The sequence below is a fragment of the Coenobita brevimanus genome, chromosome 109, assembly GCF_032717465.1.
Source record: "Coenobita brevimanus isolate Jiangsu-jjx chromosome 109, ASM3271746v2, whole genome shotgun sequence".
NCBI classification, from domain to species: Eukaryota; Metazoa; Arthropoda; class Malacostraca; order Decapoda; family Coenobitidae; genus Coenobita; species Coenobita brevimanus.
In genome coordinates, this window is record NC_137062.1 from 36,016,938 (window position 1) to 36,042,581 (window position 25,644).

At 41.2% G+C, this 25,644-nt stretch overlaps 1 protein-coding gene across 1 annotated transcript in view; it reads right to left on the bottom strand.

The window, feature by feature from the left end:
- The window catches only part of LOC145417135 (uncharacterized), a 59,165-nt gene that overhangs the window by 23,854 nt on the left and 9,667 nt on the right, over positions 1-25,644 (bottom strand). The window contains exons 4-17 of the mRNA XM_080285914.1: positions 18,482-18,636; positions 17,446-17,658; positions 16,917-17,054; positions 16,105-16,316; positions 15,331-15,497; positions 14,592-14,720; positions 13,425-13,697; positions 12,689-12,895; positions 12,119-12,274; positions 10,826-11,002; positions 10,125-10,235; positions 9,464-9,620; positions 9,091-9,158; positions 5,588-5,659 (exon numbers count right to left, since the gene is read on the bottom strand). Of these exons, the coding sequence (XP_080142040.1) occupies positions 5,588-5,659; positions 9,091-9,158; positions 9,464-9,620; positions 10,125-10,235; positions 10,826-11,002; positions 12,119-12,274; positions 12,689-12,895; positions 13,425-13,697; positions 14,592-14,720; positions 15,331-15,497; positions 16,105-16,316; positions 16,917-17,054; positions 17,446-17,658; positions 18,482-18,636 (2,235 nt within the window). The remainder of the gene's footprint in view (positions 1-5,587; positions 5,660-9,090; positions 9,159-9,463; positions 9,621-10,124; positions 10,236-10,825; positions 11,003-12,118; positions 12,275-12,688; positions 12,896-13,424; positions 13,698-14,591; positions 14,721-15,330; positions 15,498-16,104; positions 16,317-16,916; positions 17,055-17,445; positions 17,659-18,481; positions 18,637-25,644) is intronic.

Consider the following 25,644-nt stretch of genomic DNA (forward strand, 5'->3'; position numbering starts at 1 on the left):
GGGTTGGCGGAGGGTTAGTGCCCCTCCCCGTAAAACAACTAAAGACAAACGGCCACCCCTTACCAGATTATGGCATCTGGCTATAGACAGATAGATAGACAGATAGACAGATAAATATTATAAATGATCTGAGCTTTAATATACTTTGTCACTCACACTGAAATCTGCACACTATTTTTGGCAGGCCTTGTAGAACTGAAAGCTCGGGTCAGTCTTCCCATTGTTTACACGGTCGTCCACTAGCGGCACACCGACCAGCATGCAGTGATGCGTAAATACAAGCATGAGACAGCACAGAGAGGCTAAAGAGTTACCTAGATCTGGTGTTATTCTCGGGCATGAGGCTTGGCGACAAAAACATGCTCTCGTCAGTACAAAGAATATACGTGAGAAATAAATAGAACTGTGCATACTGTAATAATAGTAATAATGATAATAATGATAATGATAATGGTAATAATAATAATAATAATAATAATAATAATGATACAATGACACTACTACTCATGGTAATAATATAGTGGTGGCAATAATAATAATATCAATAATCATAATAATCATAATAACAGCAAAAATAAAAATAACAATAATACTATCAATAATAATAATAAAAACAATAATAATAATAATAATAATAATAATAATAATAATAATAATACACACAGTCACAGCCTAATACTTTTAAGTGCACTGGCATCAACACAACCTCAGTAAGTGCTCCATATAAACAATGAGCGAGACTAAACAATGTGCCGAGTCTAAAGCAGCTCTACCCGATTACAGCAAAATGATCGGCTGTATTCTTGCCGGCAGACGAGATTTTGTAGTTCCCTTTCCTCAGCGATTTACTGTATTATTTGCCCCATGCTGTATTTTCTCTAGGACACGCTCTTCTAGTCAGTCTCTTGCTCCACTCCATCCCTTTCCTCAGCGATTTCCTACAAGTATTTCCTGCCCCATACTGTATTTTCTCCACGACATACACTCTTCTAGTTAGTCTCTCTATCCACGCCATCCCATACTGACACGCTCTTCTAGTCAGTCTCTTGCTCCACTTCATCCCTTTCCTCAGTGATTTTCTATACAGTATTTCCTGCCCCATACGGTACTCTCTCCATGACATACACTCTTCTAGTTAGTCTCTCTCTCCACGCCATCCCATTCCTTAGCAATTTACTGTATTTCTTGCCCTACAGTATACCCAGAACATACGCTCTTCTAGTCAGTCTCTCACTACACTCCATCCCTTTCCTTGGCAATTTCCTGTATTTTTCACCCCTTACTGTTCTCCACGACATACACTCTTCTAGTCAGTCTCTCTCCACTCCATCCCCCTGTCTCACCCTAGGAAAAGTAATCTGCTATCTAAAGAGATGCAAGATCAGTCCCAGGCACGGGCAGGGACAGTCTGATGCATTGATTACGTTATACAGGATTGTTACCACTACACCGGTCCTTGATAAACCAGCCCTGGCATGTATTCCACACAGATGGTGGGTATTAGAGCCAAACTGGTGACATGAAATGGTGTGAAACACATGGGAATTTCTGGGACTCGGGCCTTGAGCGGGACACGAAAAAAATGTATACAGAATTAAATAAAATAAATCACCAAAAAAAGATCATCCTCATTCATTCATTGCCAGACGCCATGTATCCCAGACGGGGTGGCCAAGGGCTTAGAGTTAATTGTTTTTTACAGGGAGGGGCACTAATCCTCCACCAACCCCACTTGACAAAAGATGCATTACAAAATCCAAATTGCAGAGAGACATTAAAAAAAATCTATAAATCAGCAACAAAAGACACACAAAAAATATACCAATACAAAAAATATATATATAAAAATAAATCACCAAGGGAAGCCATTAAAAAAAAAAAATCCACATATTGCAGAGCCATAAAAAAAAATCTATACATTGCAGAAAAAGAGCATTACAATAATTAAGAAAAAACTATAAATCGCTGAGAACGATGCATCACAAAAAAATCTATATATATAAATCATGGAGAAAGAGGCATTACAAAATTTATAAATCTTGGAGACAGCCATTATGAAAAACCAAAAAACAAAAATAACTATACATTGCGGAGAGAGCCATTACAAAATAAATCGCAGGGAAAAAGTGAAACGAAGATGTCATTACAAAAATCTAAAAATCACAGAAAGAGGCATTACAAAATAGATAAATTGTGGAGGAAGGGGCATTACAAAATAAATAACTCGCGGAGAAAGGGGCATTACAAACTTGATATATCGTTGGGCATTACAAATAAGTCGCTGAGGAGGGGGCATTACAAAAATATAAAAATCATGGATAGGGGCATTACAAAATGGATAAATCGCAGAGACGCACGTTACAAAACAGATGAACTGTGGAGGAAGGGGCATTACAAATAAACCGCGGAGAACATTACAAAATCTACACAGCCAAGCGTAAACACAGCCGTATAAACCAAGGGAGAGTTAATACTGAGTGAGGTGCGGTCAGTACCTGCTATAGAACTCCACCTTTTGGCTACGGGTTGGCCTTAAGGGTAGAGATGATGCATGACGTTAGTGGATGGAAAAACTGGAGGGTATTCGGGTGAGAAGGCCCCCTGACACCTCTTCCTAAGTGATTTATTCTGCTTATTACCTTCCAAGTCTTGATCCATGTTACGTAAATCATTCTAATATCACTATACCCTCCATTCATAACATATAAAACAGTACTAGCCACCTGTACCCACAAATGAATCAGTGGGGAAGAGGTGTTGGGGAGCTTCTGTACCTGCCGAGAATATGAACGCTTGGCCGGTATTCTTGTCAGGTAAGGAAGCTCCCAAACACCTCTTTCTTAGTGATTTATTTTGCAAACTAGCCATTCATATCTTCCCTCTTGCATCTTATAAAATTTAATATCCTCATTCTTGCTTCTTATAAAATTCTATATCCTCATTTTTATTTCTTCTATCTTTTAAATCAGACTGGATAACACACAAGAATATAGTAACAAAGCAGAATCAGGAATAAACCACTAAGGAAGAGGTGTTGATAAGCCTCCTAACCACACCAGAATACCGCCCCTTGCCTCACTCCTACCAATTATTAATAACCCTGTGATTCTAAGCCTATTTTTCACCCTATTCTTGATCACATTCGTTTATTCAAATCCAGAGAGACTTTTTCAAATTGGAGAGGTTAGAAATGACTTTCACTGACCCCATCATTGCAACAGATCTCCCAAAAAATTGAATAAAATTGTGTGAAATGAGCAAATAAATTTTAAAAAATATATATGGCACCAAATTCAAGGAAATTAGCCCCATGGATTTGGATAATGTATTTTAAATATTATTTTTGCTACTATCTGCCAACTTTCTTTTTTCGTATTTTTCTTTACTTTCCTTCTTTTTTAAACTTACATAAGGCCTCTCATAATGAGGCTTTATTATTTTTATATGATGATGATGATGATGATAATGATGATGATGATGATGATTAGATGATGATTATTATTATTATCAAAGTCTGTATCTAACCCCTCCAGTTTGAAAAATCCATCTGAAAATCATTAAAAAAATGTGAGATACGAATAAAATAAAAACACAGACCCAAGCTCACAGGGTTAAAAGTCCTGATCATTACCAAACCAAAAAGAGAATCCAGGTGAGTGTATTAGTAGTCATTAGGCATAATTAAGCTGGCTAAAAAATGTCCTTTAATTAACAGCTCTTTGGCTTAATTAGTGACGTCGTCTCGTTAAATATAAACCATAATTCTAGGCAAAGTAATTAATGACATTGTTAAAGATAAACCATATCTCTAGGTAAACTAATTAATGAGTTTTTTGTATTTCTAGGCAAGCTAATTACATTTTCTCATTTAATATAAAGGATACATCTAGGCAAAGTAAGCAATGACAAAGATAAATATAAACCATAATCCTTAGTAAGCTTATTAATGTTTTTTTGGAAATCTGGGCAGGCTAATTAATGTTTTTTGTAATTCTAGGCAAGCTAATTACATTTTTTTCAATTAATATAAACCATAATTCGTGGCAAGCTAATTAATGTTTTTTTGTAACTCTAGTCGAGCTAATTACGTTTTTCTCAATTAATATAAACCATAAGTCTTCTAGGCAAAAACTATTCCACAGCTCACAAGCCCATCAAGAAGAGAAATGCATAGGCAAAAATACACCACCACAGAGAACTATCATGTTTTAGGCAGAGTGAGAAATGCTCGTATTCTGGTAGACTCAGGACACTCCCTAACACCTTTTCCTGAGAGATTTAATTTGCTTATTACACCCATCACTTTCCTGAGAGATTGAGTTTGTTTATTACACTTTACTGTCCTATTCTGTGTTATATAAATCCCTCCAATATCACCATACACTGCATAAATGATGTACAAAAGGCTATTAACCAGCCATATCCAGGAATAAATCACTAGGGAAAAGGTGTTAGGGAGCTTCCTTATCCGACAATAATACAAGCCAAAGGCAACATCGATAGAGCCTGCAGACTAACCACAAGAAATGCAAGTGAATATTAAGTCAGTGATGGGCCACGGGAAACCAGAATTAAATGGAGCAGAGTGGAATGTTTTTATATATTTTTCTCTGTTTCTTGGTTTTAAATGCCACAAAATGCATCCCAATTCTTATATATTTATCTGCATTCTTTTTTTTATGACACAAAATGCAGCCCAGTTCTTATATATTTATCGACCTTTTCATTTTTATGCTACAAAACATGGGTACTTGTACAAAACTTTTAAAACCACAACAAAAAGCCAATCACAGAAAATAAAAAATTCAATGGATCAAACTGTGCACTTTTTATATAGATATTTCTGTATACAGTATTTCTTTTTTTTTTTTTTTATGCCACAAAATAAGGCCAAGTGTGCAATACATTTTATGCCACAAAACAAAGCCAACTGAACAATAATTTTTTCTATCCCCAAAAATGGAAGCAAATGTGCATTTTTTTTTTTCTTTTTTTCCTTCCTTTAATGCCACAAAACAGCTGGATGTACACTATTTTTTTTTTTTTTTTTTTCCACGATACAAGGCAAGTATGCTATACTTTTAATACGATAAATTGGAGTAAAATTTGATGCTCATTTTTTTTTTCATGCCAGAAAATGGGATGGTCATAAAGCATTTCTGGCTTTTTTCTATTAACTCAGAATGCACTTGGAAGGTGATAAGAGACTGAATGCTTTTTATTTTTATCTGGAATGCATTTGGCTGCTGATAAAGGATTGGTGTCTCTTTTTATCTGAACTGGAAGGGACTGGAATCTATTTATTTGAACTGGAAGGGACTGGAATCTATTTATCTGAACAGGAAGGGACTGGAATCTATTTATTTGAACTGGAGGGGACTGGAACCTATTTATTTGAACTGAAAGGTATTGGAGTCAATTTTATTTCACCCAGAATGCATTAAGCAGGTTGTGGAGGAATCAGAATCGTTAAAAAGGAATCAGATTCACTTTATTTTTATCCACAATGCCTCTGGTCCATCTTTTCAGGTTCCCGCACGGCCATCAACTTTTCAAAACATCTATAATCAGACAGGAAGGGCCTCACCAGTCTTCTGCGAAAGCTTCATGGAGGAACGTGGCTTTGTGCTATCCCTCCGCTCTATTGTCTTAGGGCGTTCTAGAGTTTGGAGGGGTGCAAGGGGAGGGGGTGAGTGGGGGAGGGGTGTGAGGGGAAGGGGAGAGGGGGAGAAGGGGAGGGGGGAGATGGGGAAGGGTATGAGAGAGGGAGGGGTGAGGGATGCGTGGGAGGGAGGGGAGAGAGGGGGAGGGACAGGGGAGGGGTATGAGGGGAGGGGTGGGAGGGAATGTGGAGGGGAAGAGACGGGGGAGGGGTATGAGGGAATGTGGGTGAGGGGAAGATACGAGGAGGGGTGAGGGGGGGAGAGAGGGGGGGGGTAAGAAGCTGGTGAGTATCATACACTACGTGCGTAAGTCAAATTCTTTCACCTTAACTTGGCCAATTCATTTTTTTTTTCCCCACATAATAATGGAAAAAGACAATACTATGTCTCCACATCCTTTCGATAGCACTTCTTCATGACTAGCGTTGTATTCTTGAGGTACTCTACTGTTATAAATGAGCCAAGTTAAGGTGAAAGGAGTACAGTGGATGGCTTGGTTAATATCTATGGCCTGAGGATGCATTATTTATTTTGTTCCTGTTGCCTAGGTATGATTCTCTCTCTCTCTCTCTTAGTACTGCATAGGAAAAAACGAAAACCAAAATAAGGGCTCCATATAGCCTTCAAAAATAAAAAAAATCTCTCTAACGAAGACCATGCAAACCTCGTATAACATTTAAATTCTCTCCCTTTCAAAATTCTCTCTCTTCTACAATTCTCTCTCTTCTAAAATTCCCTCTCTTCTAATATTCTCTCTCTCTTCCAAAATTCTCTCTCTTCTAAAATTCCCTCTCTTCTAAAATTCTCTCTCATCCAAAATTCTCTCTCATCCAAAATTCTCTCTCTCCTAAAATTCCCTCTCTCCTAAAATTCTCTCTCTTCTAAAATTCTCTCTCTTCCAAAATTCTCTAAGTCAAATTATAAGCAGACAGCAAGAACACAATATTAATAACATCCTCGGGCAGAAGTGGTAAGTATTGGGTGTGTGACAAGCTGCAGGAGTGTGGGTGAGTGCGTTTTGAGTGTGTAGGAGGGAGTTTGTGGGATTAAGTGCATTTTGAGTTTGAAGGAGTGGAGACGTGGGATTGAGTGCATTGTGGAAGTGTGAAAGGTGTGGGAGTGTGGGAGTCAGTGCGTTGTGAGTGTGAAAGGTGTGGGAATGTGCGAGTGAGTGCACTGTGAGTGGCAGGAGTGACGATGTGGGACTGAGTGCACTGTGAGAGTGTGAAGAGGATGAGAGTGTGCGGGTGAGTGCAGCGTGACTGTGTGAAGGTGCAAGGAGATGTGACTGAGTGCACTATGGGAGTGTGAAAGGAGTGGAAATATGGGATCCAGTGCATTGTGGAAGTGTCAAAAAGACAGGAGTGTGATTGAGTGCACTGTGAGGTGTAAAGGTGCAAGGACATGTGACTGAGTGCATTGTGAGGGGTAAAAAGGATGGGAAGTATAGCATCGAGTGCATTGTGGAAGTGTGACAAGGATGGGAGTGTGACTAAGTGCATTGTGGGTGTGTGAGAAGGATGGGAGTGTGATTGAGAGCATTGTGGAAGTGTGAGAAGGATGGGAGTGTGATTGAGAGCATTGTGGAAGTGTGAGAAGGATGGGAGTGTGATTGAGAGCATTGTGGAAGTGTGAGAAGGATGGGAGTGTGATTGAGAGCATTGTGGAAGTGTGAGAAGGATGGGAGTGTGATTGAGAGCATTGTGGAAGTGTGAGAAGGATGGGAGTGTGATATTGAGTGCATTTTGAGTGTGATACCAAAGCCAGGATACTGTGAGTGATTAAAAAGCATAATTTACTGATTGCTGGAAAGGAGATTAATGGATTAGTCTGAGAATGACAGCTGGGGTTAGTGAAAGCAAGGCAGAAAGATCACATGTTAAATTATCTAGGTAAAGCTAGGTTGAAACAGGTCACTATGGGTTGGGTTCACAGTCGCTGCCCTTTCCTTCCCTCTGTGGTTACCAAATTACTGAAACTGTCTTCCCCTGCCAGTGTTTCCTACTGCCTATGATCTCCAGACTTTTTGAAACGCAGTGTGTCCACGCATCTTGAAATGAATGGATACTGAATTTGGCTCTCTGTTGGTTCTTATTTTTTCTTGGAAGGAAACAATCTTGCAGGTGTATGGCCTTTGGTTCCTTCTTCCTTGCATTAAAACACACACACACACATACACACACAGAGGAAGTCCTGAAAGTGACTGACGTAAATAAAACGGTTTTGCTGGGGCAGTGCGAGTGACCCCTATCATGCAACCCCTCATGTGGACACTGTACCTGTATGGAAAGACACAACAGTTTTGGCCCATCCTGCACCCTTTTCCAGTATGATCATTTTGGTATATGCAGGTGTCAAGTATGCCGGGGACTGGTAAGATCCGGCCATAAGCAAGCAGACTGTGAATCCAACCCTGCATCAGTACAGTACATGTCTATATCCATCCCCAACCAACACTGTTTAATCGGCTACACTGTTGTATGTCAGTCTGGTATAAGGACAGCACAAAAATCTTAAAATTAATCTGCACCCAAATACAAACCAAGGAAAAGGCAAGAGAGGAAGGCCCGTAGTGTTAGGGGAAAGGAGGCATCAATAAATTCCTGGCTAAATAAAGCTGAGGGATGATAAAGCATGACAGCCAACTTCCACACCCCAAAAAATGTTTAAATATAGAAAAAAAGGGTGACGCAGGGATGATTAGAGTGTGGAGTTAGACAGAAGGGAGAGGAATATCAAGAGAAAGACAAGGAGAGAGGAAATGGAAAGAAAGATATGGAGAGAAGAGTGGAGAAAGATATGGAGAGAACAAGAGGAGAGAAAGATATGGTGAGAAGAAGAGTAGAGAAAGATATGGAGAGACGAGGAGGAGAGAAAGACATAGTGAGATGAAGAGCAGAGTAAGAGAAAAGTGAGAGGAGTATCAAGGAAAGACAAGGGGAGAAAGAGAGTAGAGAAAGTTAAGGGGAGAAGAAAGGTAAAAAATAACAAGACAGAGAAAAACAGGAAGAAAAACAGAAAGGACAAGAATGCAGAACAAAGAACAGCAAGGAAAAATAACATGATGACAAGATAATCGGGTGACCACTCAAACAGACGATGACGTAGATGACCCTAATAGTGAACAGCAAGGCAGAGAGTAAAAACAACAGGAAGGAATGCGGGAAATGGAATGACATGAAGGCAGAACACAGAACCGTAAGGAAAAATGGCGAGATGATATGATAATCGGGCAACCACTCAAACAATGAAGATCCTAATATTTAATAACAAGGCAGAGAGTAAAAATAACAGGAAGGAAAGATGTAAAAGGAATGACATGAAGGAAGAACACAGAACAGCAAGGAAAAATGGCGAGATGATACAAAAATCGGGTGGCCACTCTCAAACAGACGATGAGGATAAGGACCTGAGTCCCAAGCCTTACCTGTAGTGGTTGGCTCGGCTCTGTACTGCACCACAGCCAACTCACGCTTCAGTCGCATCAACCTCCGTCTGCAACAAAAGCCACAATGCTATACAGATCGTCCACAAGTCACACACGCTCAATAATACTGTCTACATATTAACTAACAATTGTAATGGATAGACTAATAACATCATCTAATCCACGAACGAACTAAATGACTGATTATCTCTACCAATTGGTGATAATTAAGGCACCTCTAATTTCACATCGCCAAAAAGGAAACTAGCCAGCCGTATCCAAAAATAAAACACTAAGGAAGTGATGTTAGGGAGCTTGATTGATGAGAATATAAGGACCAAAATAGGACTAAAATCAAAGTGTCCAATCTCACTTGTAGTAAATGACGATGGCGATGACGATGGTGATGAGGATGATGGAGACGACACCCACGATGAGGCCAGCGTTGTTGTGGGAGGGGGGGCGGCTGGCCAGGATGTCCTCGCGGTTCTTGACGATGGGGCTGGTGATGGGGATGTCACACATGTCACCTGGGGGGAGAAAGACGACAGTTTAAGTTACCGGTACATTCTTTTCATCCATGGAATGCAAGAGGACACCTTAGATTACACTTTTTCACATATGGGACACAAGAAACAGTTTTCATTACATTTTTTCACCAATGGGGCATAAGAGACAGTTTATGTTACACTTTTTCACCTACAAGGCACAAGAGTACAGCTTATGTACACTTTGCCATTAAGTACTGTGATGTGAAGGGCAATAATGTAAACTGTAACTGCAATGTGCAAACTGTCCCCTTCAGTGCATAAGAATTTGAGCCTTTGGTAGTCCAGAACATGGGTAAGAGACTGGCTTATGCTTCTGGTGGCTTGCATGAATTATACCCACATAAGGTAGTACTTCCTATTGTCTCAGGTTTATCTGAATGTGATCCCAGTGGACTGCAGACTGAAGTTACTCCTCTCCTGCAGTCCACTATCCAAGAAAAAATAGAATAACAGGGACTATACACAGTGCCGCACTACACCCACCTTCAAAGCCATTCCGACACTGGCATCCTTTGACGGGGTGGCAGATGAAGTTTTCTGTGCTGCAGTTACACACGTCGAAGCACTGACGACCAAACGAACCTTCAGGACAGGCTGAAAATGGCACGAAATATTTGTTGACTTGCTTCCCCTCCCAACATTTTAAATACATCATCATCATCATCATTACTGTCATCACTTTTGTCATCATCATCCCCCTCCTCCTATCATCATCATCACCATCCTCCTCCTCCTCTTCCTCTTCTTCCTACTCCTCCTCCTCGTCCTCCTCTTCTTCCTCCTCCTCCTCCTCCTCCTCTTCCTCTTCTTCCTACTCCTCCTCCTCCTCCTCTTCTTCCTCCTCCTCCTCCTCATCATCATCATCATCATCATCATCATCATCATCATCATCATCATCATCATCATCATCTTCCTAGATCTTCCCCATCATCAGCATTATCCTCTTCCTCCTGACCATCCTCCTCCTCCCCCCATCATCATTATCATCCTCTTTCTCCTCCTCCTCATCATCATCATCACCATTACCCACACCTCTTTCCCAGCAAAGGATAGAGTGAGGTAGGGTCCAAAAGATCAATCAAAACCCTGATAAGAGAAACTAACCAAACATCAACCCTCCTTAATGGGCCACACACTCATCCACTCACCACTCAAGCCCCTGGAATCTTGAGAAATGTACTTACTTTGGATGCAGCCTGGCCCCATCCACCCTGGCTTGCACTCACAGAAGCCATCACTGCCCCGGCATGAGGCGTGGTTGCGGCAGTGGCAGGTTTGGAGGCAGTTGTACCCGAACGAACCAGCTGGACAGGGCTCGGAGCAGTCAGTGCCCTTCCACCCCGGCAGACACTGGCATTTACCTGTACAAAGCAAGACAACAGAGAAATAAACGGAAATTAACAGAAATACCAACTCTAACGTATGGAAGTGAAGCTTGGACGTTGTTGGAGGGACACAAGTCAAGAATGAAAGCAGTGGAAATGAGTTATTTGTGAGGAGCATGTGCAGTTACGTGGAGAGACAGACTGACAAATATGGAAGTGAAAGAGCATTGTAGTGTGGATATAGATGTGATGGGAATCGTCAGGAGAAACGCACTGAGGTGGTTTGGCCATGTGGAGAGGATGGAGAGCAAGAGACTGATGAGGACAGTGTATGTGAGTGGGATGGAGGGGTGGAGAGGAAGGGGGAGGCCAAGGATGAGATGGAGAGATGGAGTGGAGAAGTATATGAGAGAGGGGGGGTGTGAGCTGGGAGCAGGGGAGTGAAATGGTGGGGGACAGGGTGACATGAAGGCGATTTGTTTGTGGCCACCCCTTTATTGGATTACGGCGTCTGGAAATAGATAAATAGATAGATAGACCATGACGCTACAGAAATACAGTACACAGAAATATCATGACAACAAAGAAATACACAGAAATTCCATCATAAAAGCTTTCCCTATTATGCACAATCTTTCAAAATATCACAACTTTTTTACAAATTAATGAGAGAAATTGGTAAATCAGTGGAGTAATAGCAGGCCATTTTTTTTTTTTTTACGTAACTGAGGTCTTAACAGCAAAAAATAATGCTTAAATGGGTGACTAATAAAAATGACTTACTGTACAACTCATTCCTTCTCTACTATTCATTCTCTCTCCTGCCACTACCAAGACTGCCTTATACACAATACGATGTAATACTAATTGATATGCTGTAATTATGACACGAAATGATGCAATTATGATACAAAACTATACGATTATTTATGATACAAAGGAATATGATTATGACATGAAATGATACAACTATGATACGAAACAATATGATTATAAGTGATACAAAGCAATATGATTATGACATGAACTGATACAATTATGATATGAAACACTATAATTATGACACAAAATGATACAATTATATGAAATGATACGATTATATATGATACGAAACAAAAAATATAGAGAAAAGAAACACCAGGTCTGCCCTACCGTTTTCGTGGTTGCAGCTGGCGCCGTTCCGACATTTACACACGTTGGTACATCCGATGCCCCAGGTCCCAGGCGCACATGTACGGTCACAGCGCGGTCCCTGCCACCCCGCCGCACACATACACGTACCGCGCTGGGGGTGGCATGTGCCGTTGCCTGAGAGAAAGGGTGGACGTGATTAATGGTGCTCTGATTGTTGTCGTTATGGTCACTGTTGTTGTTTTAATTGCTGCTGTTGTGTTAGTTGTCATTGTTGTCATTATCCTTATCCTCCTTCACCTTATCATCATCATCATCATTATCATCACTATCACCATCACAATGAACAAATAGATAAAGAGATTTATACAAAGAGATAGACAGATAAAGACAGAGACAGATAGATAGACATAAAGGCATAGATAGACAGATGGAAAGAAAGACAGACCGAGAGACACACATAGAAAGACAGACAGACAGACACAGACAAAATTAAGGCACGATAATGACACAGACAGATAGATAGACAGATGAAGATACGGATAGACAGAGAGATAGACAGACGGACACAGACAAAATTAGGGTCCTCACCATGCACACACGTAGGACACATCTGGTTGCAATTGACGCCATATTTGCCCGGGCTGCAGGGTGTGTTGCAATCGGCGCCGTGCCACCCCCTCTCGCAGATGCACTTGCCGGTACGCGGGTCACAGGAGCCATTGTTCTTGCAATCGCACTCCTTGTTGCATGACTCACCATACGAACCACGAGGACAGAAGGATTCACAACTCACGCCTGTTACAAGCATCATCATCATCATTATCATTATCATCATCATCATCATCATCATACTGTTATCATTATTATTATTGTTACTGTCATCATCATCGTTATTTTAGTCATTATTATCATCATCATCATCATTATCATCATCCTGTTATTATTATTATCAATGTTATTGTTATCATCACTGTCACTGTTATCATCATCATTATTTTAGTCATTATCATCATCTTCATCATCATCACTCCCAAACTATTCTTTATATCCTGCTTGGGTGTGGAAGGAGAGAAGTGAGAGTGTATCGGTGTTGTGATAAGGAGGGGTGGATTAAGATGGTTTGGGCATGTGGAAAGGATGGAGGATGACAGTTGGGTTCAGGAGGTGAGAAGTGTGAACGTTGGAGATATGGTTGTGAAAGGCAGACCAAAAAAGACCTGGGATAAGGCCACAGTGTGTGACCTCAGGGATGAAGGACTGAAGAGGAAGGCTGCCAGAGATCAAGCAGCATGAATGAACGGTTACACCTACATTCTCCACTGACCTTTATATCCAGGTTTACAAATACATCTTCCTGTTTCGGGGTCACATCCTTCCACATTTGGCCCGACACACGCACAGTGGTATTCACACCCCATGCCGTGGTGACCCTGCATGCACGTACTCTCGCACTTGACCCCATAGTGACCCGGGCCGCACGTGCAATTGCCGGTCACGGGATCGCAGGAGCCGTTGTTCTCACAGTCGCACTTCTGGCTGCAGTTCTCGCCGTACTTACCAAGTGGGCAGGTTAGGAGACACTGCTGGCCCTCCCAACCTGGAAAAATATGCAGGGAAGAGTTTAAATTAAGCTGTTAAATTTAAGCTGTTAGAATTATGCTGTTAAATTCATGCTGTTAAAATTAGGCACTTAAAATTATCTATCTATCTATCTATTACCAGACGCCATAATCCCGTAAGGGGTGGCCATTGACTTTGAGTTATTTGTTTTACAGGGAGGGGCACTAACTCTCCACCAACCCACTTGTTGACACGTAGGATTTGGTTATATGGTTACCACCCAGTGTTGTAAATGGTTTATTGGCTTACAGGAAACCATTTGGCTTGTCACTCAATGTAAAGCCACCTGTAAAGGAAAGGAAAGCAATAAGAAGTGACAGGAAAGATGGGAGAAATTGGAAGAGAGGAGGGAAGGCACAGAAAAAAAAAATGATAAAGGCTAAGGAAGAAGTAGGCAGCACTACATCAAGTGAGTGGATGATGGTCGCCACCACATACCACTATGATGTTAAATTATGCTGTTTAATTTACGCTGTTAAACTTGGGCTGTTAAAATTATGCTGTTAAAACTATGCTGCTATAATTATGCTGTTTTTCTATATCATTCCATTTTATTATCATCATCATTGTCACTGTCATTATCATCATAATTATGTGACTAGGAGAGTGTATCTGCGGGGGGGTGGGGGGGAGGGAGACCGAGGATGAGTTGGAGGGATGGAGTGGAGAGGTATATGAGAAAGGGGGTGTAAGTTGGGGGGGAGGGCAGTGAAATGGCAGGGGACAGGGTGACATTGAGGTGATATGTTTGTGGCCACCCCTTATGGGATTAAGGCGTTTAGATATAGACAGACTGACAGACAGACAGAGACAGATAGATAGATAGATAAATACCTTCCTAGATAGATAAACAGATGGGCCAATGACTCACCTGGCTTACACACACACTTGCCAGTCTCGTGTGAACATCCGATAGAATTCTTGCAGCGGCACTTCAGCTCACAGTTCTGGCCGTACCTCCCGTGTGGGCACTTCTCACCGCACTGCACTCCATGGTAGCCTGGGAAATCAATCAATCAATCAGAAAATCACTCAATCAACCAATCAATCAATCAATCACCACTGTAACCTGAGAATATAATATTAAAAATAATCAATCCACACTTTCATCCACATCATCACATTCACCACCATCATCATCATCAATAATAACCTCCTCACCCCTCCTGAAACTCCTCCCCCCCCAAAAAAAAAAAAAACAGAGTGAGAGATTGCAAGACAAAAATCTTTAGGAGACAGGAAGTTTTCAGAAGCTAAGAAAAGAAAGAAAGCCTAAAGACACACACAGCAATTTCTGCACATGCTCACCAGGTGCACATGTACAGCTGCCACTCACAAGGTCACAGAAGGGAGAGACACACACAGATAGACAGACAGACAGACAGAAAGAGAGAAAGGAGAGAGAGAGAGAACCTAAAGACGCACACAGCACCTTCCGCACATGCTCACCTGGTGCACATATACAGTTGCCATTCACAAGGTCACAGGAGGGAAAGATACACAAACATGAACACAAAACACTCACACACACACATGCACACACACACACAGACACAGAAAGAGAGAGAGAGAACCTACAGATGCACACAGCACCTTCCGCACATGCTCACCTGGTGCACATATACAGTTGCCGTTTACAGGGTCACAGAAGGCGCCGTTCTTGCACTGGCAGGTCTTGGCGCACTTCTCACCATACTTGTAGAAAGGACACGCCCGGGTGCAGGTCTCCCCCGCCCACCCCGCCTTGCACTCACACTCCCCCGTCCATGGGTGGCATCTGGTGGGCAGAGAGAGAAAATCGTCATCATTATTATTGTTGTTGTTGTCATCATCACTGTCATCGTCATCATCATCATCATTGTCATCTTCATCAGTCATCATCATCATTGTTGCCACTATCATCATCGTGATCAATTTTGTCATCATCGTCACTGTCATCATCGTTATTGTCATCATCATCATCATCACTCTCACTGTCAACATCATTATCATTATCGTTACCACTCAACATCATCATCACTGTCATCATCATCATCGTCATCATCATTATCATTATCGTTATCACTCATCATCATCATCACTGTCATCATCATCATCAACACTGTCATCATCATCAAGATCTCATCAGTGAAAAATAAAATCATCATAACCTGCAACAGAATATGATGTTTATGATGCTATATTTGCTACCACAACCCTGATACTAACTGATACAAACTGATACAAACTGATACTCCTTCAACCTCTCTCACCTCAGCGTGTTATCCTTCTCAAACGAACGGATATGTGAACACCCCAGGCCACACCTACCAAAACCCTGATACTGATCCTAACTAATACTAATACTAATTGATACAAACTGATCCTCCCTCAACCCCTCTCACCTCAGCGTGTTATCCTTCTCACACGAGCATATATGTGAGCACCCCGGGCCGTACTGGTTGGGGGGACAGGCAGAATCGGAGCAGTTCTGTCCCAGCCACCCCTCCTTACAGAAGCACCGGCCGCTGACGTGTGAGCATGTGGCCCCGTTGAGGCAGGTGCATTTCTCGGTGCAGTTGACGCCAAATGTTCCCAGGGGGCACTCCTCCTGGCACTGGGGAAGAAAGACAGATTTTTGCTTTTTTTAAATGTAAGGAAGAAGGAAACAAAGGCCACGAGTCTGCAAGATTGTTCCCTCCAAGAAAAAACACAGATAACAGAGAGCCAAATTCAAGACCCATTCATTTCATCTTGAGATGCCTGGACACACTGCATTTGAAACAGTGGAGATCATAGGCAGTAGGAAATACGGACAGAGGGAGAGAGCTACATAAATAAATAAATAATTAATTAATTAAATAAATAGACAGATAATCAGACAGATGATTCCACTTAACCTCCCCTGAAGTATGTTAGTCAGGAGAAAAAGACTGACTAAATCCTCACCTCTTCCACTCCTTGCTTTTGTCGGTTGGCTGATATGCTGAAAAGAGGCCTGGTAATGGATGTATGGATAGATGGATGGATGGATAGACAGATGGATGGATGGATAGATGGACGGATGGAGAGAGTGAGTGAGTGAGTGAATGAATGAATGAATGAATGAATGAAGGATGGAAGGAAGGAAGGAAGGAAGAATGGATGGATTAATGGATGGACAGATGAATGAATGAATCAGTGAACGAATGGATGGACAGATGGATGGATGGCGTACCTTGTTGCCAATATATCCCGATGGACACTTGCATCGTCCAGTCATGTGGTCGCACTGGCCTGAGTTGTAACAGTCACACACCGATGAGCAGTTCTGGCCCCACGTTCCCTCTGGGCAGGGGTTGGCGCACACGTCACCCTATGAATGCACACGTTTCAGCATCGTCATCATCATCACCATCATTATTATCGTCATCATCATTATCATCAACGTCATCATCATCATCATCATCATGTGATCTTAAGTATACACAAGCAATCTTAAATACAACTTAATTTTGGGAAATTTCGTGGATAGGGTCATGGAAACCTTATTCTTTGTGGACAGGCTTGCAGGAACATAACAGAACAAAACAAAATGAAATGAAATGATGAGGTCACCGGAATGGAACACAATGAAATAAAACAAAACGAGGGTCACAGAAACAGAACAAGATGAAATGAAATGAAACAAAACGGAACACAATGAAATAAACCAATGTTGTCCCAGGAACCTTATTTTTTTTACTACGAAACTTCTCGCCACTCACCGTCCATCCTGAGGGGCACCTACACCTGCCGGTGATGGGGTCGCATATCCCACCATTCTGGCACTGACACTTGTTGCTGCAGGCGGTCCCGTGGGTGCCTTCAGGACAGGACTTTTCACACAGCGGCCCCGTCCAGCCTGGGGGGCATTGGCAGGCTCCAGAGATGTGGTCGCAGGTGCCCCCATTCTGACATCGGCAACGCACCTTGCAGTCCTGGGGTGAGGGATGTAAATAATTGCTGTCGTCATCAATTATCAATCATTAACCATCATCATCAATTATTATCATCATCACCATCACCACTATCAACACTTTCATCATCATTATCATCATTATCCACCTCACTTACACTTTTTTTCTTTGCCCTCCCTCCAACTGACACCTTCCTCTTTCATATACCTCTCCACTCCATCCCTCTGCCTTATACTCAGTCTCCCCCTCACTCTCCCCCCTCCACCTTACTCATATACATTCTCCTACTTAGTCTCTCACTCTCTCTTGTTTCCCTTCCTCCAACTTTCACCTCCCTCTCTAATATAACTCTCTACTCCATCCCTCCATCTCATCCTTCTCTCCCCCTCCCTCTCCCCCCTCCAACTCACTATATACTGTACAATCTCCTAGTTAGTCTCTCACTCTTTGCTGCCTCTACCCCAAATCTCATATATAGCTTTCCAATCCATTCCTCCATCCCATCCTTGGTCTCCTCCTCCCTCTTCCCCCTCCAACTCACTCACATTCACTCTCCTAGTTAGTCTCTCACTCTCCACCCTCTCCTATTCATTTCAGTTCTCATATACCTCTCCAAATGCTCCAAAATCAATCTATCTATAGTCAGACACCTTAATCCCATCAGGGGTGGCCACAAACAAATCACCCCCATGTTGCCCTGTCACCTACCATTTTGCTGGCCTCCCCCCAGCTCACACTCCCTCTCTACGTAGCAAAAATCCATCATTCGCACTTCTATCTATCTATCTTATTTATAGCCCGACGCCCTATTAACTCATCCATCCATCCATCCATTCACACTTACCAGGCCATAATACCCTTCCTGGCACTTCTCCTCACAGTATGGTCCGATCCAGCCCGCGTGACAGGAGCAGTTGCCGTACAGCGGGTCACACTTGCCCTCGTGTAGGCAGGGGCAGTCGTGTACGCATCCCATGCCCCATTTACCCTCGGGACACGCTGTAACGCACATACACATAACTTTAACGTATACATACACAAAAAAATAAATACATAAATAATACTAATACTAATACTAGTAATAATAACAATACTACTACTACTACTATTACTACTACTACTAGCAATACAGTAAAAATAATAATAATAATAATAATAATAATAATAATAATAATAATAATAATAATAACAATAATAATAATAATAATAATAATAATTAGGCCTAGTAAATAAAGGAGAAATTTGGTTACACAGGAATGAAACCAGTTAGGATGTACACACAAATAATTCTTAAACCAGGATGAATTTGACATACTGGATAATATGGGCAGAAATTGGATATACTGGGCTAGGATTGGGTAGGGACAGGATTGGGTAGGGATAGGATGGGGTAGGGATAGGATTGGGTAGGGAGAGGATGGGGTAGGGAGAGGATGGGGTAGGGATTGGATTGGGTAGGGACTGGATTGGGTAGGGACTGGATTGGGTAGGGACTGGATTGGGTAGAGATTGGACTGGGTAGGGATTGGATTGGGTAGGGATAGGATTGGGTAGGGATAGGATTGGGTAGGGACTGGAAGGGGTAGGGATAGGATTGGGTAGGGAAAGATGGGATGGGGAAGGAACATACTGTAAGACACACACACACACACACACACACACACACACACACACACACACACACACACACACACACAAAGACCAGACAACATAATCAAACATGGATTTTGTTTGGTTTGGTTTGGTTAAGTTAGGTTAGGTTAGGTTGGGTTAGGTTAGGTTAGGTTAGGATAGGATAGGATGGGTTGGGTTGGGTTTAGTTGGGTTAGGATAGGTTAGATGAGGTTGGGTTAATAAAAGAAGAGAAATACATAGACAGAGAAACATACCAAGCCTCTCTCAGCTTAGGAATATTAGCCAAGAGGGAAGAAGAAGTGAAATACTAGGTGAATTTCTGCTCCAATTTAACTGACCATGAAGAACAAAGAAATCCATTTAAAATTATAAAATGAAATACTGGTTTTTATGCCTGATAGTTTATGAATAACTTTAAAATTATAACAGTTTTTTAGTGATATATTTAACCGTGAAAAAATCAAAAATTTAAAACTGCTGTACCATGCATGTAGACATTGGAATTCAAATTTTAAATACCCTAGAAATGAAGTCTATTTTATCTAATCTAATTTTATTTTAATCACTTTTTCTAACTACTATTAACACCATTACTGTAGTTGTTCATGGTGGGATAAAAATACAGATAAACAAGCAACATCAATATTGTAGTTGTTCATGGCAGGATAGAGAAAAATAAACAAACGAGCGACATCAATACTACAGTCGTTCATGGCCGAATAAAAACATAAAAAAGAAGAATTAACATTACTGCAGTTGTTCATGGAGGGATTAAAAAAAAAAAAAAAAAAAAGCTAGCAAAAAATTAACTGCCATAGCTGGAATAAATCAAAGTATATTAAATGATATTCTATACCCTTTTCATGCTAACTTGGCCTAGATTTTCATCCCTTTGCAGCTTATTTCATGTAACTCAGAAAATGATGCTACTAGGGCACTACCTACTTTCCACAGCACTTCTTCATGACTAGCAACATATTCTAGGCACTACATCCTTTCCACAGCACTTCTTCATGACTAGCATCATATTCTAGGCACTACAACCTTTCCATATCACTTCTTCATGACTAGCATCATATTCTACACACTACAACCTTTCCATGGCACTTCTTCATGACTAGCATCATATTCTAGGCACTACATCCTTTCCATATCACTTCTTCATGACTAGCATCATATTCTACACACTACAACCTTTCCATGGCACTTCTTCATGACTGGCATCATATTCTAGGCACTGCATCCTTTCCATGGCACTTCTTCATGACTGGCATCATATTCTAGGCACTACATCCTTTCCATATCACTTCTTCATGACTAGCATCATATTCTACACACTACAACCTTTCCATGGCACTTCTTCATGACTAGCAACATATTCTAGGCACTACATCCTTTCCACAGCACTTCTTCATGACTGGCATCATATTCTACACACTACAACCTTTCCATGGCACTTCTTCATGACTAGCATCATATTCTAGGCACTACATCCTTTCCACAGCACTTCTTCATGACTGGCATCATATTCTAGGCACTACATCCTTTCCATGGCACTTCTTCATGACTAGCATCATATTCTAGGCACTGCATCCTTTCCATGGCACTTCTTCATGACTAGCATCATATTCTAGGCACTACATCCTTTCCATGGCACTTCTTCATGACTAGCATCATATTCTAGGCACTACATCCTTTCCATGGCACTTCTTCATGACTAGCATCATATTCTGGGCACTACATCCTTTCCATGGCACTTCTTATGACTAGCACCATATTCTAAGCACTACAGCCTTTCCATTGCACTTCTTCATGACTAGCAACATATTCTACAAACTACAACCTTTCCATAGCACTTCTTTGTGACTAGCATCATAATCTGGCATTAATATATTGTTAAAACTCAGTAGTCAAGATGCAGAGTTGTCAATTTTAGGCCAAGTTAGAGTGAAAAGGGTATAGAAAATGGCATTACTGTACTCTATCATGCTGAAATGCCACGAATAGGAACTAAAAATTCATATATTCTGTGTGTGTGAGTTATTGATAATTTCCTTGGTTATTTTTTTATGTGATTTAGCATTTATATACAACACTGATTTCGCTGTCAAGCAAGATTTAGTATTTAGTACACATATAAATACTGGGGACTTAGTGCCTTTGTTTATGTGTACTGTTTGTGTGTTGTTGTTTGTGATGTTGTTTGTGTGATGTTGTTTGTGTGATGTTGTTTGTGTAATATGTTGTTTATGTGATGTTGTTGGCGTGATGTTGTCTGTGTAATGTGTTTTTTATATGTGTGTTGTTGTTGTCTATGTGATGATGTTTGTGTAATGTGTTGTTTGTGTGATGTCTGTGTAATGTGTTGTTTATGTGTGTGTTGTTGTTTGTGTGATGTCTGTGAAATGTGTTGTTTATGTGTGTGTTGTTGTTTGTGTGATGTCTGTGTAATGTGTTGTTGTTTATGTGATGTTGTTGGTGTGATGTTGTGTTGTTTATATGTGTTGTTGTTGTTTGTGTGATGTTGTTTGTGTAATGTGCTGTTGCTTAAATGTATTTTTGTATATGGTGTTGTGTTTATATATTCTTATAAAAAAAAAACAACAAACACAAATAAAGACACTATAAATCATCTTTTTAAAACATCGACATGCATAAAAACAGCTCACCTTTTACGTTTATAGCAAATTTACTCTGCAAGTCAAAAATATTACACCCTACACTCTTCTACCTCTTATATCTACACCTCCTTATGGACACACTACACTCGTAAAAGCATGGAGGGCATCACAGGAAGCCATGTTATCCTCTTGAGCTGTGTTAGCATTGTTCCATGTTTTTTTAAACCACAGCAACACAGAAAGCCCCTTATAATCAACTAAAAATGCAACCATATTCTTAAAAGACTGGGTATATTTTGATGCTACTCAATAAAAAGCGACTGGTCACTGTCAGGCTAAATAAGGATGAATTTATCTTGCCCTACCACTTATTAAGGAGCAAAAAGGAGGGTGATGGGTACAGAAATTGAAGGAAGCAAAGACTGAGTAATCTTTTATATTATGCTACTCAGTAAAGAATAACTGGTCACTGTCATGCTAAATAAGGATGAAGTTACCTAGCCCTTACACTCACTAAGGGGCAAAAAGGTGGATGATAGGTAGAGAAACTGGAGAAAATTAAACTGGCATAGTGTTTAATTATGACTGTGAGAGCAATGGGGATTTATAACAGCCATAGCTTTAAATTTTTACCTCACCGATATCATGTACATCCATCAAGTCATGATTAATTTGAAAAACTAAATCAACAGAATTTTTATTTTAACTGCACAGTTTTCAATAATTGAAAATTGAAAATGACCACTTGTTTCAACTGCATAGATTTAACAGATCAATTCACAACAGATGATGACCAGTAATTTAAATTCTGCAGCTTTAACAGATCAATTTACAACAGATGACCAGTAATTTAAATTTTGCAGCTTTAACAGATCAATTTACACAAGAAAATGACCAGGTATTTCAATTTAAAGCTTTAACAGATCAATTTACACAAGAAAATGACCAGTTATTTCAATTTTAAAGAATTAACAGATCAATTTACAACAGAAAACGACCATTTATTAAATTTTGTACCTTTAACAGATCAATTTACAACAGAAAACGACCATTTATTTCAATTTTAAAGCATTAATAGATCAATTTACGAACAACAACCAACAGTCTCTAACATATGGTTGCAGAGGAAGCGGGAAAACTTGGCACAAATTAAAAACAACATGAAAATGGAGAACGAAAACAAAAATGGTGCATTAAGGACAGGCTAACAACTGCGGTGGTGACTTACCCCTCATTTCTGTGTGGCAGGTGTGGAGGGAGAGGGAACAGACAAGACAGTGTGAGTTGAGCTACACTAGTGAGATGAGGTGGGTGGACAAGACAAGTGAGATCATTAAAACCGAGAGAGTGAACGTGCATGCAAGAACCCGATATTTTGACGATCGTTGTGGTATCTGTAATGACTGGGGCTTGCTGTCTCCTGCACCACCTCAGTTTTAACAATTCGGGAAAATCAAAGTGAGAGAGAGAATTCAAAACGTGAGAGAATTCAAAGTGTGAGAAAATTCAAAGTGAGTGAGAGAGTACTGAGGTGCATGTGGGTCTGGGTGAGAGAGATTATTCTGCTGCTGAGATGGTGATGCTGTGAAAATTAACTCCATAACAAAGAACAACACTGTATTTCATGGCAGAGAACACAGGTGTATTTCACAAGTACCCTGTAACTTATGAAAGACACACGACACACAAAATACACACTGCAAATCAATCAAATACCGTTCCGTACATCTCAATAACTCATACTGTAGAATGATTACGACTGAATCTATTTATCCTTCTACAGACCCACTGCCAGGCTTTTTGAAGAGGGGGGGGGGCTTATCCGCAGAAACTGGATTTGCATTGCACTCGGCTGGTCAAAGATGTGCTGCATGCCTGCTATGGGGGTCTGGGTGTATGCATAAGAGCAGTGAGAAGCAGCACAAAACTTCTGAACAACGGAGAGTGACCTTCTGCACTGACATGAAGAAACGGACAGTGAGAATGTGAACCTTTAGGCAGATAGGGGAGGCATCTGACCCTCTCAACCGCCCACCCTTGCTATGGGCCTGATCTATCTATCTATCTATCTAGAGCCAGCTGCCTTAATCTAACATCAATATGCATCTTACAAGCCATCTTATATATTTTTACTGGCTCAAAACTCTCTCATTAAGTCTCTCTCTGATACTCTTTCGAGTTGTAATTACAGTACAGTACATTTTGAGTTCCAGTTAGAGTACAGTACATTTTGGGTCACAATCACAGTACAGAAATGATAGCACAGCAGCCATCACAGTTACATGTTACTTCAAGTCCATCCCATCTACCCTAACTTCTACTAAACAACTACCATAAGATTTTCCCCACCATCAATTCTGAGAGGTACTGCCATAATCCTAAACTGTGCCTGCAAATTCTTCAACTATTTTCAGAAATCCATACCCAACAGAATCCAGCTGTCAATCACAAGTACACAAAAATCCACGCAGACACGCCCAAATAGTTTCAAATCTTACTACGCCTATTGGATTTCTTTTTCTGTTGGGAATGTGAGGTGAGAATGGTTTTTGGTTCTGCTTCTAGTCCATTCAAAACACCCGCTGTACCGTGGATGATCTCAAAATGGGGACTTTATTAGGAGGAAGATTGGGATGATTTGTTCAGCTGACTTCTACCCGCAATCACCTTCCGGAAAATGTGAGTATGCTGAGTGTGCTTCCCAGACCATGTTCTATTCTACCCCTTAACTTCCACCACCACCACTGCCACCACCACCACACCACAAAGACAGCCTTACCACCACCACCACACCACAAAGACAGCCTTACCACCACCACCACACCACAAAGACAGCCTTACCACCACCACCACACCACAAAGACAGCCTTACCACCACCACCACACCACAAAGACAGCTTTACCACCACCACCACCACACCACAAAGACAGCCTTACCACCACCACCACACCACAAAGACAGCCATACCACCACCACCACCACATCGACAGCCCTACCACCACCACCACACCACATCGACAGCCTTACCACCACCACCACCACATCGACAGCCCTACCACCACCACCACACCACATCGACAGCCTTACCACCACCACCACCACAAAGACAGCCTTACCACCACCACCGCCACCAAGCCAGAAAGATTATAGCTCAACTGCCTCAAATTGCCAAAGATTCTCATTCTTTTGCAGTCTTTTTTCCATAGCTCAGGGGAAGAATGAGGCAATATTATGGCTTGACATCCTTCCCAGAGGCACAGTATGTCTCGTTCTGTCACTGAGCTAAAGGAAATAAGCTGAAAAATCATAACAAATTTCTCTGCCAAGTTAGGGGAGATGAACTTCTCTTGATACAGGCAGCCATCGTTATGTGTTCAGGTTATGCTGCTAAACCGACTGAATAACGAATGAACAAACAGTGAACAAGGATAATGCATGAATGAATAGTGAACACTGATAACAAGAGAATGGATAGTGAACATATTTTAACAAGTTCAGTGGAGATGCAGTCAGGACTCTGCCAGCCCCAAGACCTATGTATAAAATCAAACCTTGTACAGACACTTTGATGCGGAAAAATCACACACGTCATATCTATCTATCTATCCATCGCCAGACGCCCTAATCCCGTAAGTGTTATGAGTCCATAAGGAGTGGCCACAAACAAATCGCCTCCATGTCACCCTGTCCCCTGCCATTTCGTTGCCCTGCTCCCAGCTCACCCCCCCCCCTCTCATACACCTCTCCACT